The sequence below is a fragment of the Pararge aegeria genome, chromosome 4 (assembly GCF_905163445.1).
Source record: "Pararge aegeria chromosome 4, ilParAegt1.1, whole genome shotgun sequence".
In the NCBI taxonomy this organism is placed as follows: Eukaryota; Metazoa; Arthropoda; class Insecta; order Lepidoptera; family Nymphalidae; genus Pararge; species Pararge aegeria.
This window is the reverse complement of record NC_053183.1, coordinates 1,897,031-1,914,149: the sequence shown is the minus strand read 5'-3', so window position 1 is coordinate 1,914,149 and position 17,119 is coordinate 1,897,031. Positions and strand designations below refer to the sequence as shown.

General features: G+C 35.0%; 1 protein-coding gene across 1 annotated transcript; it reads left to right on the top strand.

Annotated features, from left to right (window-relative positions):
- The first annotated feature begins 1,931 nt into the window (after window positions 1–1,931).
- On the top strand, window positions 1,932–16,742 carry LOC120623260 (innexin inx7-like). Its single transcript, XM_039889180.1, has 8 exons — window positions 1,932–2,019; window positions 6,593–6,882; window positions 8,163–8,340; window positions 9,938–10,085; window positions 11,370–11,559; window positions 13,026–13,176; window positions 14,072–14,261; window positions 14,503–16,742. The coding sequence occupies exons 2-8, from the start codon at window positions 6,643–6,645 to the stop codon at window positions 14,675–14,677; spliced, it is 1,272 nt and encodes a 423-aa protein (XP_039745114.1). The 5' UTR covers window positions 1,932–2,019; window positions 6,593–6,642; the 3' UTR covers window positions 14,678–16,742.
- Window positions 16,743–17,119: the final 377 nt, after the last annotated feature.

Below are 17,119 nucleotides of genomic sequence, written 5' to 3'. Positions count from 1 at the left end.
TTAGTGGAAATTAAGTGGATTTTAATCCCTACAAAACTGAAAATCTATATAAAGATATATCTATTACATATATATTTTTTTAAATAAAGTTTTGGGCTCAGTTATAAGGTGCCCATCTTATAAGTTACTATAAGCTGTCCCGGCGAATTTTACTTATTATCCTATTCCGGTCTAAGAGGAATCCAAAAAATCGAATATCTTATTAATTGTTCCAGCCGTACTTGAGTCATTTATTTTTTGTATAGGAAAGTTACAGCTAATAACAGAAAATAAAAAATGTAAAATAATCAAGTATAGCCAATTACAAGTTTTCAAATAGAATTTACATAGTACGATTTTAAGATATTTGATAATATCTCAAAAAGAACCAGCCCTGTAGTGGCCCGTAATGAGTCGATGATGAGTATTCGACCAACTTAAGATACTGTTTTACTGACAGGGATTCGTTGTAAGATTTACTAACCCAAACTAAAAGAATTGAACTTACTGATACTAATATCAGGTACAACAATTTTAATTGGTTCAGGTTTCAGACTGGTATACCTAAGTTCTGTAATGCAAAAAATTCAGAAAAATAATTTTTGATAGGCGTGCAGCGGTGTCACGGCGTATCCCACACTTTGAAAATTTTTTCTTAATTCTTTATTAATATTCATTACTTATTAAGGTTTTATTAGTTTCTGAAAACGACTAAGACACCGGGAGGTATCTCGTCATCGTTCGAGTCCATGTAGGATTGAAGTGTATCGAAAACGCAGTCTTATTGATTATCAAAATACCCACCAACACAATGTCATGAACAGTGGTTGTTAATCGCAAATATGAATTTATAGTTATCAAAATTTAATTATTTACCAGCTTTTTAAAACTACTGTAACATTTTATAATAAGGATGTTTTTTTTTGGCTGCATAAGAAGTATCTATCTATTTTTACTGGCTAGGTTAGGGCGCGGGCTCAGATAGCTGGAAACAGCGCGGCACTTGGGGCTGGCTGAAAACCAGTGATGCGCGTTTTAGTATGCAGCTATACTGAGCCAGCTCCTTTGTCACACATTTTTTTTATTTTATTCTTTAACAATTTATGACACAAATGTAACATTTTACACAAATGTGTGACAATCAAGACGACTTTTCTTTCTTTCTTTCACTTTATAGGACGCGATCCTGGCATACCCTGCGAAGTGTGGCTCTGTTTATACATCAAGTATCAGGTGAGCCATTTGCTCACGATCTGCAATCAAATAAGCTTCATAAATACGTCAATCCCTATCCCTATCCCTATCCCTACTTATATTATAAATGTCGATGTAAGTTTGTTTGTTACGCTTTCACGCAAAAACTACTTAACCGATCCTCATGAAACTTTGTACACACGTTCTTGGAAGTGTTAGAAGTAATATAGGAGACTTTTTATCCCGAAATTAATCTCGGTTCCTTTGGGAGAGGGGATGAGTGTTTGACGATTTTACACCATAACTCCGACAAATTATAACCGATTTAAAGAATTATTTTTGTACTATAGAGGTTATAGTACAAAAATAATTCTTTAAATGTGTTTTATTTTGCCCAAACTGTGGTTGGAGATAGAGGACAGAACTCCTCAGCGGACAGCAGCAAACCCCTCATTTAAGGCTTAGCGATACTGAATACTTTATTTTTTTTAGATCTACAACAAAATTTAATGCCACATCAAAAACAAAATCAAACGCAGACGAAGTCGCAGGCAACTGCTAGTATAACTATAAAAAATACGTATTAAGCATGTTCTTAATAAACATAATTTGTTCTACGCACGACATACCAGCAACCGGTCAGGTAGTATCAATAAATATGTTCATAGCAGTCCGAATCTAATTGTTTATCATATTACCGTGATATCTTATCATTATCAAATGATATCGCTGACATACTCTAGCTAGCAGAAGTGTGAGGCGGTCGTTAGTTGGTGTCGTTTTGTTTAAGTTTAGAATCTGTGATAACTGTTATTGATAAGGATTGAAGGCGGGGTGTGAGAAAAGGTGAGTGAGGTGTTCTCTTCATAACGCTCTTTCAATTCTCAAATTATTTTGTCCAAAACGCTGTTAGTGTTAAGTATGTGAATCATTCTGTTTCCCCTTAAAATATTTCAAATTGAATGCAAGTATCTAAAAAATAAAAATCGTAAATTTTACCAAATATTTCCATTGTTTTCGTACAATCTTTTCTCAGCTAATGCCTGCGCAAAAGGGCTTTTTTAATCTACCTCATAAAGAGGTTTAAGTTTCGAACACAATTCGATTTAAGAATGTTAGTGATGATTAAACTCTTCCGTTAGTAATTATTTATTTAAGAGGTTTTTAATGATGCACTTATGTGTAGAATATTAGGGATAAAGCTCAATAAAAGTAAATAAATAAATATACTACGACAATACACACATCGCCATCTAGCCCCAAAGTAAGCGTTGCTTGAGTTATGGGTACTAAGATGACTGATGAATATTTTTATGAATAATATACATAAATACTTATAATATACAGATAAACACCCAGACACTGGAAAACACTTATGTTCATAACACAAACATTTTCCAGTTGTGGGAATCGAACCCACGGCCTTGGACTCAGAAAGCAGGGTCGCTGCCCACTGCGCCAGCCGCCGTCAAAAAGTGAAGCGAACGAGCGATTGACCTTACCAATGTGGAAAATCGCAAAGAATAATAAACTTCACCAGTTTGACAACAGTGAAGATTTTATAAGTGAGGCTGAAAATGCTGAATACCCTTGCATACGTCTGTTCGGTGTCTCACTACATGCTTGCTACAGGCTTCTTCTTAAAAGGGTGCGTTAGGAAACCTCGTAGCTTTAGTTCTATGTTTGCGAATATAGTGATAACTTACAATAATCCTAGGAACGCTCTATAACACGATTAATAATAATCGACTTTGACTTTTCATTCTTTATTGATAAACCGACGAAAAATATATTTACAAACTAAAATTAATATTTACAATAAATATAAGACGTCAAACTGTTCACTTATGGGCATGGTACCCAAAATGCTGGCGCTATTGCCCCTTTGAATTGCTAGACTTAGCCGTTGGGCTAAATAAGCTCTAGCTCTTGGGTCACCAGACGTAAGGACCACACGGGACAACGATGTTAATAAAATTTTTCGTGTCCGAAGACCATGGCCCCAGAGTCTGCAAAAGCGTAGTCATTAAATAATAATTTAGATATATGTATATATATTGAAAATCCAGCAGAAAAATGTGCCTGGTTTATTTTGCTTGTTATCTGTTTTCTTTATAACTTATAATATAAAATGACCTTACTTTTAAAGTACTTAGTCACACTGGCTTCTTTACAAGCAAATTAACGAATGAGTTACTTCAAAAAATTCAAAATTCATAGTTTATTTCAAGTAGGACTAATAAAAGCACTTTTGAAACGTCAATTATGCTGTCTGTTTTTAGTGACACTACCGCGTCAGGTAGATTCTATCGAGAAGAGGCCGGCACGAAACTCAGCAGTTGCTATCCATATCTATCTATACTTATAATAAACTGTAACTGGAATATTTCTGTACATTTAATATATTTTGAAAATTTTAAACGGGGGATGCTTCATAATCGATACTGAGTCCTAAACTGATTTTTATTTAATTTTTGCCTGTCTGTCTGTCTGTCCAGGCATCACGTGAAAACTACTGAAGGGATTTAAATAAAATTTGGCATAGTGGTAGCTGGTATTCCGGGTCAACATATAGGATACTATTTATCCCGATAAACAATAAGTTTCCTCCGGGAAACGGGATGAAAATTTTTCCTCCGTTAAATTTGAACCGATTTTAATAATATTTTTTTTCATTTGAAAGTGTATACTACCAAGCATGTACTGTCTAATTTTAATGGAGATCAGATAAATATTGTCGGAGATAAAGGACATAACTCTTCACAGATCACAAGCAATCAAGAACAGCAAGTTGCATGGCATATAGGACAGCGATCGGATGCATGCGTACCATCCTACTAATATTATAAATGCGAAAGAAATAAAATAATATAAATATTATTCAAATTCAAAATTCATTTATTTCAAGTAGGCCTAATATAAGCACTTTTGAAACGTCAAGTCTGTCTGTTTGTAGTGATTCTACCACCGGTTATTAAGCTTGATTATATGCCTGCAAATTTATTTTTAAATTATTCAAATTGAACCTATCGCTTCGAAGTTTCGCGGCGACGACGTGTCGCGAATAACATAGTTTGGAAATAAAACTGGACTTAGTAGGTAGCCTGCAATTAAGTTTCTAGGTTTTTTTAAATATATTAAAACGATTTGGTGCAGACGAAGTTGCGCGGGTCAGCTAGTTTAACAATAATTGTTTGTCGTTAACATTACAATACTATTCTAAATGAGGAGTTGACATTAGTATTCTACACGACGATAATCTGGTAAAAGCTGAAAAGGAAAAAGTATCTAAATACTTGGACCTTGCTCACGAGATAACTGCCATGTGGAATGTTGAGTCGACCGTTATTGTTCCGATCGTCAATGGTCTTCTCGCGAAAAGCTTCGACAAACATCAACAGGATACAGATGGCAGTAGTCCTTGAATCGGCGTATTGTGAGGAGGTTCCTCACTCTGGAGCCCTAACCGCCGGTTGCTTGGGCATTTAAAAGCCCCGCAGGCGGAGGGTGGGTGTTTTTTCACGGACACCTTGTAGCAGACAGCAAATCAAGTCATTGATAGGCCTATTAAGACCTTAATTTTTTTCCTTTCTTATTTTGGGTTTCCTCTTCGCCTCTTACATAATTCTTGAAAATTACGTAGGTATACCTAATCTCTGTCATCTTATTACTATTATTTCATAACGATAACTATCTGACAGGTCTGTATTCGAACGCAATAAGTTTATCTTCAACATTTATTCAATTCTATATATCTCTTTAATTTTTTGGGTTCCATACCAAATTGTTAACCAAAGTATTCATAAGGTGCGACTTCCCGAAATCAGCTATTTTTATACTTCCCAGGTGGTCCCATTTAAATTTAGTCGAAATCGGTCGAGCTGTTATAAAAAATCAACAATAATGTAACCCAAAGTAGCAAATTTTGCCTATAAAGTTTATTATTTAGCATGCGCTGAGAAAAGTATTGATGATACATAAAAAATAATTAATACATGATTAAAGTACTCATTTTTACCTACAAAAAAAGTCCGCGAGGGAATATATCTAACTATGATATTTAGATCACAATAGTAGCGTTTTAGTAATTAGATCGCCGGTAGAAACAAGTATTTCTTGCTTTTTAGTTCCTGGGCGTATATAAAAGTCGGCGTTTTCATAGAAACAAAACCAAACTACTACTTCACATTTAATTGGTCACTATAAGCTCTTTCCAGTAAACGATGATCTTTGTTTTAGTCTTATGTTTTTGCTCGGTAATATTTGTGTACCTACCCGCTTATAAGAACATTTTCTTTGTAGCTGCATTTAGTTATGCTAATAGACAATGTAGTTTATATACATATACCTTCTATAGTGTGCGCTCACAACATGCTCATAGTTTTAAGTTGAATGTTTTCAAAATCAACATTTGACAATTTTACAATAATCTAATAATTAATCTTAATCATTAAGAAATTGATTAGTTGAAGAAATTTACGAGTTTTCAACTTATGCATTAGGAAGAGCGAAATAACGTCAGATTTACATCGGAATCGAGCAAAGAAAAACCTATTCTTAGCTCGATTTCGACGGAAATCTCTCTCTCACATGTAAATTATTCGAATCCTAAGTTTGTCGGTTAGAAGTAAGTTATGAACATGTATTAGGTAAAGGAAAAACAGGTATTAAGGTTTGGTCTTATGAATAGATCGTCTGTCACTCGAGAACCTGTAATTAACACGATGTCATTTTTTTAATATAGGCAGTACAGTTAGTACAATAGGTAAGTACTTAAGTTACCTACGCAGATTTAAACAAGACAGCTGGCTTTTTAATCAAGTAACTACAAAACTACCTACTGCCAATGTTATTAGTTTTATAAATATTATGTCTAGTTTTAAAAACATGCATGGTTTCATCTTTCAATTTGCAATATCTGCATTATCATGTGACCTAGCTTCGACCGCGACTTTTACCTCGTCTATATACCTACGTGGTATAATTAATGCGAGGTGACAATTAAGTGGTCATAGCATGTTTAGATCTATACGAAAGGAGCGAATTAGAACATGGACCTACCACACTTCATTGTTTATCGTTAGAGTTTAATAATAATAAATAAGAACGACAGCTTAAAGAACAACAACCGTTGGATCACGACTTATCTTTTAACTTCAGGCTGGTTAAATGATGAGTTTTTTAGTCGGAAGTTTAAAACGAAAACATTGGACCGGTGAAGCACTATTTTATTTTACTATAGCGGTTCCAAATTTCAACTCGGGGCTCGACTTTTGATTTTCGAAGCGGAATGTAAAATAGCATATAAATGAGCAAAATTATTTCAAAAGGTGCGTGACAAAAGAACAATCTCTTCAGCTTTATGGTAACCTAGTACATATTTTTTTACCTACTACTTATTTTTTTATTTCCATTTCAGCTGCAACTAGCCCATGGTTTCCTTAATGTCAGAATAAAAAGTAAACCAAAATGCTGGTGGCGTCTCTAAACACGCTGACACCGCGTATGCGGTTCAGCTTCTCGAAACCCAGGATCGACAACATGGTGTTTAAGCTACACTACAAAGCTACAGTGACTCTGCTCTTGGCCTGCGTGATCTTGGTCTGCGCGAGGGAGTACTTCGGGGAGCACATCAAATGTATTTCTGACCAGGGAGTTCCTGATCATGTTATACAGACGTACTGCTTCTTCATGGCCACCTTTACTATTGTAAGTTGAAACAGTTGTTTGCACAACTCGCGATTAACTAGGGCTAAAAACGGCAGGGTTATTACGTATCTTTCGGCCGCTTGCTTGCGGCAGGCGTAAATCTTGCAATCACTGCTGTCAAACGTCACTTTTCCATACAATAAGTGACGTTTGACAGCAGTGTATGTAAGATTTACACCTGTCGCGAGATACGTAATCACCCTGTCGGTCAATTTAGGTTGATTAATTATACAAATAATTAGTAAAAATATTGTCGTTTTACTGGTTTTTGATTACACTGTTTTTAAGAAACCAAAATGATTTCATAACATAAAATTAATATGAGGCAAAAGCCGCGATAAATGATTTCCATTTATTTTTTCGATACAATTTTTGTGTGTTTTTGTCTGTGGTTTATTTACTTTAATATATGCAGACTTTATAATCAACCAACTGCTGCTTGGACATAGGTCTTTTGAGTTCCAAATACGTACAATAATTTTAAGAGGGGGTATAAAGCAAACTCGCTACTTTAAGATTTGATTTTTACAGTAGTCCATCACGTTTGATTTACCCTAAAAAACATATTAAAACTAAATAATATTTCCAAAGGCCCTGATTGAGCGAAAACGTAATGCTTTATCCCCCCTCTTAAAGAAACTACAGCTGCCGCTTTATGACTGTCATATTTCGGAAGAATAAGATGATTTAGGACATAAATAATGCCCTAAATATGGAATACTGTTACGGGCGCCGACTTTCTCCAATAATACACCACATAAAGAAGATGCTTATGTGATGTATATTTTCATTTTTGATAATTATCAGTTGAGTAGTTAGCTATTAAAGTTTTTATGTTATTAATTATAATTACCAGTGATTTGCAAGGAATAATGCTTCCAGAATTATTATATAAATCATACTGGTGACTAGGTACAAGTTTTATTGATATTAAATACTAAAATAGTAAATATTTGCTTTGTTTAATATTAATTGCATTATAATTCTACTCTAAATATTTAATGTTTTACCAAATGGATTATTGACTCTAGTTTGTATAAAAACATCCCGGAAACTAATATCTTAAAATATGATTGACCAGTTTTGTTGTCAACATTGTAAATGGTATCTAGGCTGTATAAAAACAAAAGGATTGGATTGTAAGGAGTCTTTTTTATAACAAAAGTTGGGAGAGTGAAACTCTGCTTGAATACAGAAAAATTATAATAAGGAAAAAAATTAGTATTAAAGTCGATCCCCATGTTCCTAACAATACATCATTGGATTTCTATTGTTTTCAGGTAAGACATTATAACGAGAGTCTCCTAGAAACCGGGTTCCTGCCTCACCCAGGCGTAGGACCCATACTTTCAACGGATCAGACTCTACACCACACGTACTATCAGTGGGTGCCTTTCGTGCTCTTCATACAGTCAGTGTGCTTCTACATGCCGCATTATATATGGAAGAAGAAGGAAGGTGAGTAAATACAGTTTTGGACAAGTTATCTTCAAAGCTATAAGTACATCATCACAACAACCCATTGCCGGCCCACTACAGAGAACGGGTCTCATCCCACAATGAGAAGGGGTTAAGGCCGTAGTCCACCACACTGGCCCAGTGCGGATTGGTGGATTCCACACACCTTTGAGAACATTATGTTGATCTCTCAGGCATGCATGGTTTCCTCTTGATGTTTTCTCTCACGTCAAACGCACATAAGTTATAAAAGTTAGAGGTGCGTTGAAATTCATTTTTCTATCTTGTGAGAGATAAAAACCTTGTCATTAAGAAATTCATCAATTGTATAATAATGTCGCTGTAATAAATATGTTTTAACACATTCTTTAAACTTATGCATTGGTAGGTCCAAAATTAACTTAGGAATCATATTATAAAAGCGTATACTCAATCCCACAAATGACGTCAGTAATTTGTCTAATTTCCCTGACGGCGTAGGCAGCCGAGCTTAGTTTACCTGCTAGTGTATCTATATGGGTACCCCACTGAAGCTTACAATCTAAGCTTTGGTAAAATAATGTCCACACACTTAGTTTTTTTTGCATTTAAAAGTCAATTATTGACAGTGAACCAGTGCGACAGAGTTATCTCTACCTCTATCAGTTTGCAGATTTTCTGACTATGAAATACCGGGAAGGTAACAATGGCGCCAATTCTCTTTTACAAGATCTCTAAAATAAAAACTGAACGGTCTATAAATAGAGCCGTTCTTTCAACAGGTAAGATTATGAACAGGACAGCATTACTTTTAGACCGGCAATTTGACTTTGACTTAGAGATTTTGTATTGTAGAATTGACACTGTAACCAGAAGTTTAAACCGGTAATTTAGATACGGTAAACTTTTCACACGTCATACCGGTTTCGGATTTTAGAAATTTAAATCTATTACATTTAATTTTACTATGGTAGAATTAAGAAAGAACTACGGAAGTACCGAAATTAAATTTTATAATTCAACTAAAATCGAAAAGATTGATCGTGACTTACTTTATTTATCATCATCATCATCACATCAACCCATCACCGGTTCACAACAGGGCTCGGGTCTCCTCCCACAATAGGAAGGGGTTAAGTAGGGGGCCGTAGTCCACCACGCTGGCCCAGTGCAGATTGGTGGACTACACAAACCTTTGAGAAAATTATGCAGGCATGCAGGGTTCCTCACGATTTTTTCCTTCACCGTTGAAGCAAGTGATATTTGAATTATTTAAAACGTAAAGAAAGTTCGAAATGTTGGAGGTGCGTGCAGTGGCGTGCATGGAGGGTGTGCAAAGGGTATGCAGCTGATATAAATGAAGAATATTTCCAGTACGAGTTTAAAAAACTTAAGGATAGGCACTGTAGCATACTCTCTATGCACGCCTCTGAGTGCGTGCTGCGATTCGAACTCGGCCCCCCGAAAGTGAAGTCGAGCTCCTATCCAATCCGCTATCACCGTTTCTCGGTTTAACAATACATTGCAGATAAATCATTACTTTATTTTATAGTTATTTTTAAAACAAACATTTTCTAAACTATACATTTATTTATTGGCAATATCGTTTCGTTCTTAGGTGGAAGAATTAAAGCCCTTGTAGATGGCCTACAATACGCTGGCTTAGCGTTAGCAGATGAAGATATGAAAGTAGGAGCTAATACGATCCCCTCGAGAATGACTTTAGACAGTCGAGTAGATCTCATCAAGAAAGATATTATACTCAGGTATGTTTATTTCCTTTTTATATTGATCTATTTATATATGCCTGTGTCTAAGGAACTCGCATTTGAAAGAGCACAGCACTGGGAGGTCGACGATTCATAAATACTCGTAACTTTATTTTATTTACTAACTAGCTGTTGCCCGCTACTTCGTCTGCGTTTGATTTTGTTTTTTGATGTGGCATTAAATTTAATTGAAGTTCTAAAAAAAGTATTCAGTAACGCTAAGCCTCAAATGAGGGGTTTGCTGCTGTCCTCTATAACCAACCACAGTTTGGGCAAAATTAAACACATATTATAACCTATATAGTACAAAATAATTATTTAAGTAATTTGTCAGAGTTATGGTGTAAAATCGACAAACACTTTCATCCCCTCTCCCAAAGGAATCGAGCTTTATGTCGGGATAAAAAGTACCCTATATTACTTCTAACACTTTCAAAAATATTTGTAAGAAGTTTCATTAGGATCCGTTAGGTAGTTTTTGCGTGAAAGCGTAACAAACAAACTTACATTGACATTTATAATATTAGTAGGGATGTCCGTTTTTACTAAATCTTGGAATAGCTTTAATTGGATAGTTTTATTTACAAATGCCCGTTTTCACTAAATCTAGGAATAGCCTTAATTCGCTCACTGTTTTGAATTAGTTTGTATGTATGAAAAAATAAATATGCTTGTTTTTTTTTTTTTGAAAATATCTAATATTAATTTATTCTTTTAACTCTAAAATATAATTTTTATTAATACATAACTATAACCTAAAATAAACTATTTAAAAACTAAATAAAATCTAAAACGTCCTCGAAACCACCGCAGCGAGGCACAGTTCCTAAGATGCTGGCAACATTGACTCGATAACCCTTTTCGATAATTCTTTGAAAAGGGCTCTTGCCTCCGGACCCCACGGTCCCAAAGTCTCTACTCCAAAAGGCACAAAAATGAAGCTGCTATCCAGGTTTTCATATTTACGCCTCTTGGCCTGCTCACCACTGGAAGCAGCCGCACCTACCATTGACGAAGTGGCCTGGATGTGTGATGCAGCTAGGGTATCAACACAAGTTGCATCCCACAGAAGTGACCTTACAAGCCTCCAAGGTATGAGCGTCATACCATCAGGTCTCTTGCCATCGCTCCGCGCCAAACCAATAGGTTCTAATACAGCCGGTACGTGAGCGGTAGCTAGATTGCTTGTTTTGATTTTATATGTTTACTTCAACAGTGTTCGTTATTTGGTTACACGTTAAATATCGATCGTTTTTTTACGTAATAATATTTCTTCTTCAGGTTACGAATTACCAGGACTTGGTCAACGTGGCTGGTGCTAATGGAGATAGCGAACTTAGTCCACCTCATGTTCCAAATATGGATGATAGACATATTCCTCAATGGCGCCTTCATCGGTCTGGGGCATAGTGTGTTTCATTACTCTGAGTGGCAGGAAATAGCTGATCCGCTTGAGAGAATATTTCCCAAGGTTAGTTTTGACCGATGTTTTCCATAGCTTATTGATTAACGACTAAGACATACTTCAGGGCTAGCACGGGCAGGTGATAAAAATTATATCCCCCGACAGGGGATATAATTAAAGTGTCCACCTTCTAAAGTACTGGAACATGGAATAGGAAAAGTTTACCCCCGTTTATTATTATACTTTTATTATTTGGATATTATTTCCACTTGTTTAATGTAGAAAATTTATTTAAAAATTAACAAATAATTTTTACACGCCAATCTTGGCAGGATATGTGATACTTATAAAATTTAATTAACACCTATGTAAACATGTTGCATGTACCATATTCAAGCAAAATAAACAATTGATTGATTGATTGATTGATTGATTGTGTGCCAGTCCTCTGAGAGTTGATAAAGCTGTGGAAGAAGATACATTTTTATCCTTTCCCTGGGGATATAATTGTCTCCTGACCGTGCTGAGGTATCTCCCGCATCGCCTAGAGTTTCATACAAGTCTGAAGTGTATCGAAAATTCTTCCGTATTTATATCATAATAAGACTCAACAACTCAACTCATGAACATTGGTTGTGATTCAAATATAATTTTGATTGTAATTTTATTAAGCGCATATGTACAAAATCCTAATCAATTGTACAAAATATTGAGCAAATATGAATTTTTAATTATTTACCTATTCTATAAAATAACTGTAACACGATATAACTGTACTCTGCTGGGCTATATTTTATGGTAAACGCTTTCAACATTAGAGGTTATATATTTATTGTTAACTGCTAAATGGAATGAAGTTACTAATCGCCTGTTCTAGAAACTCTACTAAAGTGGAGTGGTTTCTGCGTTTTCTTAATTCTGCAGTTTGGACATAATCAAATCACATAATTGCTTGCTTAGTCATGCGAAACAATAATCAATATAAATTCAAAATGTTCAGTTCGCAGGTTGAATTTAGTAGTGCTATCCTTTTTCTACTCTTCTCTATCGATAAAGATGTCTGTAACTCTCCATCTCTACTCTACTTTATTGTTTTGAATTTCGAATTAGACTAATTATTGTTATCGAAGCGGTATTTGAAATTGGAAAAAATCTTAACCTTTAAGATTTCTTCCAATTTCCAGCAGGCATCTCTTACCAATTTTAGCAATTAAAATATCACTTGCTTAAACTGTGAACTCCATAATGTTCTCAAAGGCATGTGAAGCCCACCAATGGGGTAGCGAGGCGGACTAAACAAAGCAGGGACTTATTAATTCCAATACAACTTAGTCCTCGCTGGCTTCCTCACGATGTTTTCCTTCACCGTTGAAGCCGGTGATCTTTTAATTGCTCTTTTAAAACGCGCATAACTTAGAGAAATAAGGTGCGTGCTGGGTTTCGAACTCGGCTCCCCGAAAGTAAATTCGAAGTCCTACCCACTGGGATATCACCGCTTCGATAAATTATTAAAGGTTACATAAATAATACAGGTTACAAAATGCACCTTCCACAAATACGGTCCCAGTGGCTCCATCCAACAGCACGACGCGTTGTGCGTGATGGCTCTGAACATCATAAATGAGAAGATCTACGTCGTACTTTGGTTTTGGTTTTTGTTCCTCTTCATCGTGTCCGTTCTCGGTGAGTTATTATTCATTGTTTTTAATGCTTTTTTTTGACTGGCGCTTTGGGCGCAGTGGGTTCAAGTGGCGTGCACTTCATACATGCACAAAAGTGCTACTTACCCTAAAATTTAAATATAGCTCGTCTAGGAGGAGGATTTTTGGCATTTTATGCAATTTTCCAGTGCACGCCACTGGTGGGTTCGATTCCCACAACTGGAAAATGTTCTTGTAAAGACCATATTATGTGTTCCAGTGTCTGGGTGTTTATCTGTTTATAATAAGTATTTATGTATATTATTCATAAAAATATTCATCAGTCATCTTAGTACCCATAACACAAGCTACGCTTACTTTGGGGCTAGATAGCGATGTGTGTCTTGTCGTAGTATATTTATTTATTTAATAAAATAACAAGACAATTGTCAAGTTATGATTAAGGTTAGTTAGATATTGACCCATTTTACAAAATTACTGTAACACTTTTCAATTCAAGATCTTTTCATTTCATGTTATCAAAAAATTGTGATCATTAAACCTTATCAGCAATATTATCACATCTGTGTGTAGGTTGACAATGTTATTCATATTCTTGGAAAAGCCACTCGTCTGTCAAAAGCGTATCATATGTTTATAGCCCTTTAAAGGGGGAGTCCCATACAACTGCCCAAGGGTCGGAGGTATCAATAAAGCTATTCCTCCACAACGCCAAAAAAATAAAGGTTGATGGACATAGGGCGGCAAGCTGTATTGTAGGATGTGTTCCTTGCATGCCCTGCGAAGTATTGATCTGTTTATAGGAGACGGTTTTCCACCTAACATCAGGTGGGACATCTGCTTGGTCCTTCAATTATTACTATAAAAAACAGCTACCTACAAATTTTATATGTATCGAAGTTTTGTATTATTTGCAGCTGTTGTCTGGCGATTCCTGTCTTTCTTCATGTACCGACGCTCGCTCAAGTTCAACGAGTTCATGTTCCGCCAGGTTTCGCATAGGAAGTTCAACCCTTACAATGTTATTCAAGTGGTCAACGGATGCCAGTTCGGAGACTGGCTCTTCTTGTACTATCTTGCGAAAAACATGAAGGGGATCGTGTTTCAGTAAGTACATTAATTAGTATGTATCGGTATTTATTTTTGATCATTCTAGTTTGATTTTTAATTAGCAAAATTAACCTATTTTACACGTGCCACTATAAACGAAGAATTAGTGCTTAACTAAACTGCGTATAGGAAGAATTTATCTTTTTCCTATTTTATTACATGTCGTCGACATTTAATCTGATAAATAAAGATTGTTAAGCGATGAGAGTATTTGAATAATCGTGGTGTATATTGACAGGCAACTTTTCGAGCATCTTGCCGAAGAGTTGGAGAAGCGAGAAGTGCCCTACGGTCAGAAAGGTGACGAAGAGAAAGGAGCCGAGCCCGTACTATTGGGCAAAATCGACTACGACGACGAGACTCTACCCTTAAAAGGTTCAAAGGATGATCTCTTGAAAGACAAGTTTACATGACCTATACTGACGAAAGAAAAAGCCATTAATTCTTAAAATCTGTGATAGCAATTGTGCTACAAATTAGTGTAATAAGTATAAATAAAACCTCGTTTAGGTATGGAATGCTCAATTACTAATATTGTTTATGTTTGGACTTATTTTATAATCACTCAACAGGATTCTGTTAAGTTCCTAACTTAAACAATGAAAAAAATTACTCCTAAACTCATATGTCGCTATCATAATGTATGTATTTTTTATGAAAGCATTTAAAACTGACACTAGATTTAATATTTCAACGGTTGTTATTTGTAAAATATTTTCGTACCGTTGATGAAATTATACATGATATAATGGAATGAAACATTAATTAAAGTCGTTAATTGCGAATGCAATAAATACTGATCCTTAGAAAGCGTTGGATATTATAGATGCTGGTTGGACTAAAGACTTCACTGATTATTATTAAAACGAATTTATATATTTATAAGTGCATGATTTTGAATGTAAAATCGTTTTGCTTTTAAGTTAGAATGCATCGAATATGGTGACTTATAAAAACATTACCATTTATTTCTAAGCAATGAGACCTTTGGGCACGAACTGATGAAAGATGAAATTGCGGAAAGATAGAACTAAAACTGCTAAAGATTGTATACGTTACGTGTTATTTTCTGTTTATAATTTAGCTAGTCTAAATTTATCGTAGTGAGTAAGAAGATCAAAAATTACTTAAGGAGGCTTTTTTGGGCCAATTTTACTTCTAACACATAAAATTCAAAGATTTATAACTTTCGTTTTAATTTTTTGTTAAGTATGAGCGATGCTTTATATATTATTTAATCTTAGATGTAGTAGGTAGATTTTTCGACACACGATGCTCAATTATCTTATATTTTGGATTTTGGAAAACAGGCTGTGACAGATCGACAGAACACACAGGCGTTATGTCGATCATTTTGCTAGGGTACATAACGCTAAAAATCAAGTCTTTCTTAAGGTATTTCTAGACACCATGTTATTTTGGAGGCATACAAACCAAATTTTTTCAGAATCCAATTATTTACTTTATATTTATTTCAATATTAAATAAGTCACACTTTTGTGTCTTGTTTGAAACTAATATTGAATATTTAATTTTCATTCGATCATTTTATGAAATCAACAAGCTGCGTGTCAGTGAGGGTGCCCAATTATGGATAGTCAATCAAATTGTTTGGTATATATGTAACGATACACTAATTGTTTTCAGTAGCTACAGATACAAGCAACTTTAAAAAAATACTTGCAATTTCAATGTACATACTTTAGTATATTACTTTGATTAGTGATTAAACGAGTTTAGACATTATTTGCGAGATTTCCAAGGAAATGCACCTGTGCTGTGATGGTGTCCTGTGCCGCTAGTTCAATAAATAAGTGTCCATGTTTGCGCATCACCTAAATATACTCGTAACTACTTAATTTGCGCCTGCGCACATAAAATTGATGAAAGAATATATAGTTTTGCGAAGTGGCGGTGATGGAACACTAATTGCGTTAATTGGGGCGATTGTTTCGGTTTTATGTTTGGGAAAATAATCCGACCAATTATCTACTTGAACAAAGGATTAATGTTACGTACCAGGTCTATTTATTGCATCGCATAGTGGTTTATTATAATTTTTTTTAAACTTGCAATGTATGTATGTTTTTAGTTCGGGGTGAATTTTGCAACTCAATTTTGAAGCATATATTTAACAACAAGAAAACGTTCTGTCCACACTTTCAGCTTTGCACGTAGTAAACTGTTATTTTACAGATGTTCTACAGAGCTTGGTGTTAAGGACGACAACGGTATACTGGATAGGGCGTAAAGAGAAGCAATATATAATTTATGGTTAGTTATTTCGATTAGTTTATACTTATTGTACCCGTCGGATTCGTGTGTGTTAATAATGTAATGTAATCTTTTGAAGCAATAATAATAATAATAAAAACCAATTATTGCTCCTTGAAAATTACTAAATGTGTTCTACATGCACAATATTTCAATAAATTAGAAATAATTGAGTTAAGAATATATCTAAGTATTTTGTTTATAGTGGCGTCTTTTATTTGCTTTTACCATTAATCACCGGATAATTGCTTTTCATGTTTTAACATGACACAACAACAACAATTATGCCTGCACTGAAGCAACATGGCTGGTCAAAATTTAAAAACTTTCTTTACTGTGAGAAAGGTTGTCTGTGACACGCTATGTGACATTTATATATTGGAGATGATAGTGACGAATAAGACTGGTTGACAACCTGTCACAAAAGTTACGGAATACAGGCTGTACGGGTTTACTCGCGATTGTTGACCCTGGGCGAGTGCTTCGGGACGCTGCGTCTATGGCCTATTTACAAAATGGAAGATAATGTGTTGCGTTTTTTAACTGTTTAGTAATTATTTTTATTTTATATCCTCATTATT